Here is a 7363-nt window from a genome sequence, read left to right on the forward strand (position 1 = left end):
ACAACCTTGTACGTGGCTTGATTCATGATTCCTTCACAAAGACAAATCTGCCTGATTCCAGCCTTGCTGAAGCATCCCCAGATCATCACCAATCCTCCACCAAATGTCACAGTGTGTGCGAGACACTGTGGCTTGTAGGCCTCTCCAGGTCTCCGTCTAACCATTAGACGACCAGGTGTTGGGCAAAGCTGAAAATTGGACTCATCAGAGAAGATGACCTTACTCCAGTCCTCTACGGTCCAATCCTTAGGGTCTTTTGCAAACCTCAGCCTGGCTCTTCTTTGCTTCTCATTGATGTAGGGCTTTTTTCTAGCTTTGCACGACTTCAGCCCTACCCCTCGGAGCCTGTTTCGAACCGTCCTCGCAGTGCACTTCACCCCAGCTGCCGTTTGCCATTCTTTTTTGAAGGTCACTTGATGTCATCCTATGGTTGTTGAGTGACATTCAAATGAGTTGGTGGTCATCCCGGTCAGTGGAAAGTCGTTTTCGCCCTCCACCAGTCTGTAGCTTTGTTGGCCCCAATGTCTTCTGCTTGACCTTGTTCTTATGAACCGCCGTCTTTGAAATTTTAAGGATAGAAGCAACGTGACGCTCACTGTATCCCTCTGCCAGTAAAGCCAGAATTGAACCCTTCTTTTCCTCACTCAAAACTTTTCTTTTCAACTCTTTTGGCATGGTCAATAGTAATTTTTTTGATTCCAATTACTTTTGAGGTACTACTAGCACTGTTTTTGCCATCCAGCTGGTCCTATCGCAAGAGGATAGTGATGACCACAGCAGTAGTTTTTATACTTTTCCTTGTTAAATAAGATTCGGTTTAAGTGATCACCTAATCAGTACCTCACTAAGTAGAATGAGGTGTGCCTGTGTTGGAATTCAACAGACACTGGAATGGAATGGCTGCCATACGTGTAGAGATGCTGATTAAATTTTTTTTTGGAGTGGTCTCTTATTTTTTTTCCAGAGCTGTATATCCACCACACACACACACACACACACACACACACACACACACACACACACACACACACACACACACACACACACACACACACACACACACACACACACACACACACACACACACACACACACACACACACACACACACACACACACACATTGTGTGTGTGTTGTTATGTATGGCTTTCTTCTCGGGACTACGGTGCAGTAATTGGTCTTTAATTTGATTTGGCTTCATGAGGATACGAAGTATTGGTGTGTTCCCACTTGGTTGGGCAGTCCAAAGCAGCCATTCATAACACTGGCAACACTAAGTGGATGATACGAAGATAGGAATGTACAAAAGGACGGTCAGTCCCCTATATAAATAAATATCGCCATATGCAAGTATCCATCTCCAAAGTAAAGTAATTGTCTCTGTGCTATAAGAGAGATGTTTCTTTGTTTGGCTGTGTGTGTGACTGTCCGTGTGTTGCCATTTTTCTTCGAGTTGGCTGAATGGATATTCGTCAAACCTTGAGGTTCATCAGTGAGTGCCTGGGAGTATTTTAGGCACAAATCTATTTTTGAAAACTTTGAAAAAGAAAGTTGTACTTTTTTGAATATATGTTTTTAATCACTCTGTAGTGCCTTAGCCTTTGTAGCTGTGTGAAAGGTAATATTGAATGATCCTCTTCCCCATTCCTTGGTGGGTGAAGGGAAGTGTTTTAGGCCCTGACAAAAAAAATAGAAATTTTTTTTTTATTTCTTCAAAATGCCACCAGGATTAGAACAGCACGTGGGCAACGCCGGGCACTCCTGCCAGTTTTCAATAACACAGAAAACATTGATTAAATAAACAACAAAATGATATCACAAGGTTGGAGTCGTGCCTGTTCCAGAGGGTGTGTTTACACTGTTGTAGTTTGAGCTGCACTGCAAAGCCTTGGGAGGTTCGAGTTGGGGTTACAAAACGGGTACAAAAACAAAAAAAAAACAAAATCAAAAGATGAATTCTGGGAAACATTGCGGAATGCATAGAATGACGTCCCAATGGAATTTCTCCAGAAATTATCAGAAAGCTTTCCAAGATGGATATCACAGGTGTGTTACATGAGCATCCCTGGTGTTGGCTTTAATGGTTAGGGTGGTGTGCTTAGGATCCTAGGATCCTGAGTTCAAATCCTGCTTGGCTGTTGAATTAATACTAGGTGGGGTTGACTCTGCCTGTCATCCTTCTGAGGTTCGCAAGATGACTACCAGCTTACTGGGATGATTTTGCCATTCGAGTATCCTGCGTCGGAGTAGCAACCCATCCAGGATTGTGTCCAATAGCCCAGGAGATTGCTAAGGCAGCACCGACACTCTGCACAGAGTATGGTCCCAATGGGTGGATGCTCCGTTAGCAAGCAGCTTCCACACCGCTTGCCAAGAGGTTAGCTTGATTCAAAGTGCTCACGCAAGCACGCCAACATAACGCAGTGCTCGCACTGCTTAACAATATGCTGGTCTCCATGGAAACAATGATATCATGGTACTCTAACAAATGCTGTCCAGGCCTCATTTTCAGTTTTCCGAGATCCTCATGTGCAAACTTCCCCAAGCGAATTAATTGTGTTAGTAGCAACTACAGAGTACGAGAAAGAGGGGAAAGAAAGATAAATAAATGGGGAGTCGGAAGGAGGAGCCCCCCTGACCAAGCTTACCTGCAGACCCACTATTGTGCAATCTGGGTCGGGTGGGGGTAGGGGATTGCATGTTTGTAGATTGTGTTTTTGGTTTTGCATGCTTGAAGAATGAGGACGAAAAGTAGAATTGAAAATAAAAAAATGAAATGCACGTTTCAATCATATTATGAGTAGACATAACGGGGTAATCATATGCCTCTGCTTGCCGGGGGTCTTTTCAGTTTCCCAAGTTTCTTGTACACTGAAGAGCGCTCGCCAAGTGGCTTAAGCACTCAAGCAAGCACTCCATTCAAAAACCATTGATATGGAACGACTGACTTGGCAAGCTCTACCCAGCTGCTTGATAACGGACGGAACACATCCCCCAGGTTTTTGCATGAAAATTGTGTTCACACCAAATCTTTAAATTTATTTGTTAGTCTTACAAAATCCAATTCATTTTATCCCCCGCCAACCAACGAAGTTGGTGTGGGATATAGAAATGGGTTCGGTCCGTCCATCCGTCACATTTCGTTTCCGGAGCTTAACTACAAATCCCCTCAAGATATATTTACGAAATTTGGTACACATATGAAGCAAGTGGTGAACTGGTGCATTTTCATATTTTCTAATTGATAGGTCACATGGTTTGGCAGCCATGTTGGATTCAAGAAAAATATTAAATAATGTTTTCTCTGGAATCACATAACCTAACGAAGTGAAAATTTGCAACTATCATCCTCCATCATGTCTGCATACATACTAAAAATTATGACGTCACAAGTTACATGGTTTGGCGGCCATCTTGGATAGAAAACGCACCTCATCCGATGAACACGAAACTTCACACACGTATTCCACTGGAGGATTGGAGGCAGAATGTTAATTTATGATGTCATAGGTCACATGGTTCGTCAGCCATCTTGGATTGAAAATTAATAAATTTTAAAAATCTTCTCCAGAACGGCTGGACAGATTGAGGCAAAATTTCACATACACTTTCCCCAAGACATCCTTTCAGGAGTTTGTTAATTTCTAATTGATAGGTCACATGGTTTGGCGGCCTTATTGAATTTACCCTAAAACCCTCAAACATCTTCTCCAGAACGGCTGGTTAGATCAAGGGGAAACTTCACATACGTATTGCTCACGAGTTGTGAATATGTTTGTTAATCCTCATTTACTATGGCCCGGGGATATCGAAGACTGTCTTCAACGGATGCTAGTTATCTTGCCAAAACTTTGTTTTTGCAAGATCTGTTACTTGGTTAGTTTTTTTATTTTTTATTTTTAATTTCTTTTATTTTTTGTTTGTTTGTTTGTCTGTAATCATTGGATTTTTCACCTTTATTCACCTTTTATATCACTCTGTAGAGCACAATTCTCATCGGAAACTCTTGTGGGTACACATATCGTAGTATTATTACAATACCCTTCAGCACACATAAAGGTCAAGGTCAAAGGTCAAGGTCACTTTGCGGTAAATCATGGAGGTCACCGAAACCCTTATTGTTTGAGTAATTTTAATCGAATCATCTCCAAACTTTATGGGAATGTACTATATGGTCTGGTGCTCAGCTGATTAGTTTTTGGTGGCGATTGGCCTTGACCTTCATGGTTAGCGCCTGAGATCAAACATATTTGACCCCAAGGTCAAATTTTCAAGTTTTAGGAACCATATCGTGTAGTACCTCAAATTGAACACCACGATGAGTGCTTTCTCGATATGTCAAGCTTGAGACATTATGGCGTCATTTGGTGACGTTATGAGGCAAAAGCATATTTTTCATGGTTACTCTGTAGAACGATTCTCATCAGAATTTCTCATAGGCAGATATTCCTCAAGGAGTCGCTCCTGGTGGATAGCAGCTCTGTTCACCTCAAGGCCCAGTCACACCTTGACGTTTTAGCCAGCGTCTGCCGATTTTTGGAAAATTTGTGTAAAACGCTGGTACACGTCGAATACGTTATGGGTAAGTTTTGATCACATTGAGAGCACGCTGAAAAACACTGCCATACGTCGTAGTATGCTGACTTTAAACGTTGAACTTTTGGGTTTTCCTCAAATTTTTTCATGCTTGAAATTTTACGACGTATGCCGGCGTATGACTCACACGTTCCGCTACGCTGGCCATAAGTTGTAGGCACGTTATGCAATCATTGAAACACGTTACTTGTAAGTTACTCATTAGTCGAAACACGTGGAGGTAATGTTTAGCGTACCCAAAACTTATTTCTAACCTATGAGTAACGTTTTGTAAGCACGCTACACGGACGTTGTTCACACTTTGCAACATGTTACTTGAAAATAATACTACTACTACTACCAACATCGACATCAGTAAATTCTCTCGAACTACTATTACTACTACTAATAACATCGACATCAATAAATTCTCTCGAACTACTACTACTACCAACATCAACATCACTAAATTCTCTCGAACTACTACTACTACTACTACTACTAACATCGACATCACTAAATTCTCGCGAACTACTACGACTACTACTAATAACATCGACATCACTAAATTCTCTCGAACTACTACTAACATCGACATCACTAAATTCTCGCGAACTACTACGACTACTACTAATAACATCGACATCACTAAATTCTCTCGAACTACTACTACTACTACTACTACTACTACTACTGCTTCTGACATTGACATCTACTCAACATGGAGTCTGGAACACTGATGGGTTCCTCTTGTGAAGCCCATTTGTATATACCAATTCCCCGAAACGCTGCCAATACGCCATTATACGGTAGCTGTAAGTTAGAAACACGTTCAGTTAGTTCTGTGGTCGTCCGGAAGACGTCAATCAAATTCGTCTGCGTATGCCAATGTGCGTTTGAGATACGTTACACATAGGTTCAAAGCACGCTACTAATAGGTTAAAAGCACGTTACTCATTGGCTAAAAATTAAGTTTCGGGTATGGTAAACATTACCTCGACGTGTTTCGACTTACGAGTAACTTTCAAGTAACGTGTGGCCGACGTGTGTAAACGATTGCGGAGCGTGCTGAGAACTTATGTCAGCGTATGTGGAACTTGTGAGCCATACGTCGAGTACGTCGTAAAATTTTCAGCATGCTTGAAATTTCACGACGTACTAGACGTACCACGGAATATGCCAGCGTACTTCATTGTTTTTCATCGTGCTCTTAACCTATACACAACTTACCGATACCGTATTCGACGTGTGCCAGCGTTTTAGACACATTTTTCATCGGTCAGCATACGCTGGCTAAATCGTCAAGGTGTGACTGCGATGTTGACACTTCCAATTTTCAGGCGGTTATGATTTAAATCGGCGTGCGGCAGGTTTTTAACAGAGAACGCCACGAGTTCGTCGGCGATACATGCAGAGCGCTATGACTAAGTTAAACTATCGTTGGGCAGAGGTTGAGAACGCCGACAACAGGCGAAGCATTCGTTGGTCTAAGTTTTTTCTTTAACACAACGAAACGTTCTGTGCCGGTTACTAACACGTTATGCATACGACCAACACGTTATGAATCCGACCAAAACTTTAAAAAAACCTCAAAACTTCAGCGTACGCCAACGTTCTACATACATTTTTATACGTTGCCATTGCTGGCTAAAACGTCAAGGTGTGACAGGGCCTTCAGTGTGACCTTAAAGAAGTCACACGTGGTCACCTTTTGGCAAGGTTTATTTTTATTGTTTCTTTAATGAGGCATGACCATTATAAACACCTTTTGTTCGAGTAAATATAACAGTGACAATCAAAATGTTTATTTTCAAGGTGGCCGAAGGCTTTTCCTTTGCACAGTACTGGAGATATACTGTAATTTGTCTTGTTCATGATAAGATGTTAAAAACATTCTGTCACACACAAGCAGCTTTGTCCAACAATAAACTATGGTACGGAGTACAGTATGTATGATTATATAATGTATACTTAGCATTCCCATGAAAATGTGTTTAATCGAAGAGGGCTCCCACTCAGTGACGTGTGTGCACGGGGTCGCTGAAACAAATGGCCCATGAATCTCTGAAATGTTAGCTACTCTGTCTTGTCTTTCCTGGAATGACCAATAGCTCTTTTCTGACAGTAGACCTTTAAACAAATTGAAGGTGAGCGCTCCTCAATGTTTTAATGTCTCCGTTTTGTTAAACCTTTCCACAGGGGGATTTTGTGAACTGACTGGAGGTCCAGTACATAGTCTGCACGGAAAAGTTGACTTACCACCCACGACCACAACTACTGCACATCATGCTGTCAATAACACCACTTATGTTGATCGACGTCTGGTGCACCTACAGGGCAAGAAATTTGGTCCCGGTAAAAAAAAAAAAAAAAAAATCCCATTTTGTGTTACAGCTGCTGTGGATGAGGAGGTGTTGGGTTGTATTTGGTATTGTCATTCTTCACTGCCTTGACCGTAGTGACTGCACTACCTCACCCGTAGTTAAGTTCAAAGGTGTGCTGGATGAGACATCACGGCTTCGGCAGGAGGATTCAAGGCAGAATATATGGACATGGCCACGTAATGGCTCGATGTTACCGGAAAAAGGAAGTTATGAAGGATCTCTGAAGATTCGGACAGCGCCACAACCTGAACCTGAGCGAAGGTTCAATCGGTACCAAACAGGTACATCATGAGTAGTTCATCCATTTTTTTTTTTTTACAATCTTTATTTTTAGTCATCTTAATTTTTTTACAAGGAAATTTTGTACAGGAGGAGGCCGTTCAGCCCATCGTGCCTGCACCACA

The 7363-nt window shown here is 41.9% G+C and overlaps 1 protein-coding gene across 1 annotated transcript in view; it reads left to right on the forward strand.

Moving 5' to 3' along the window:
• The window catches only part of LOC147029238 (polycystin-1-like protein 1), a 91140-nt gene extending 83864 nt beyond the window's left edge, over positions 1 to 7276 (forward strand). Inside the window, exons 13-14 of the mRNA XM_085876444.1 lie at positions 6775 to 6930; positions 7058 to 7276. Of these exons, the coding sequence (XP_085732570.1) occupies positions 6775 to 6930; positions 7058 to 7251 (350 nt within the window). The 3' untranslated portion in view covers positions 7252 to 7276. The remainder of the gene's footprint in view (positions 1 to 6774; positions 6931 to 7057) is intronic.
• The last annotated feature ends 87 nt before the right edge of the window (positions 7277 to 7363 follow it).

This window comes from Eptatretus burgeri, chromosome 4 (genome assembly GCF_056783735.1).
Source record: "Eptatretus burgeri isolate ZD-2024b chromosome 4, Ebu_testis_v1, whole genome shotgun sequence".
NCBI lineage: Eukaryota > Metazoa > Chordata > Myxini > Myxiniformes > Myxinidae > Eptatretus > Eptatretus burgeri.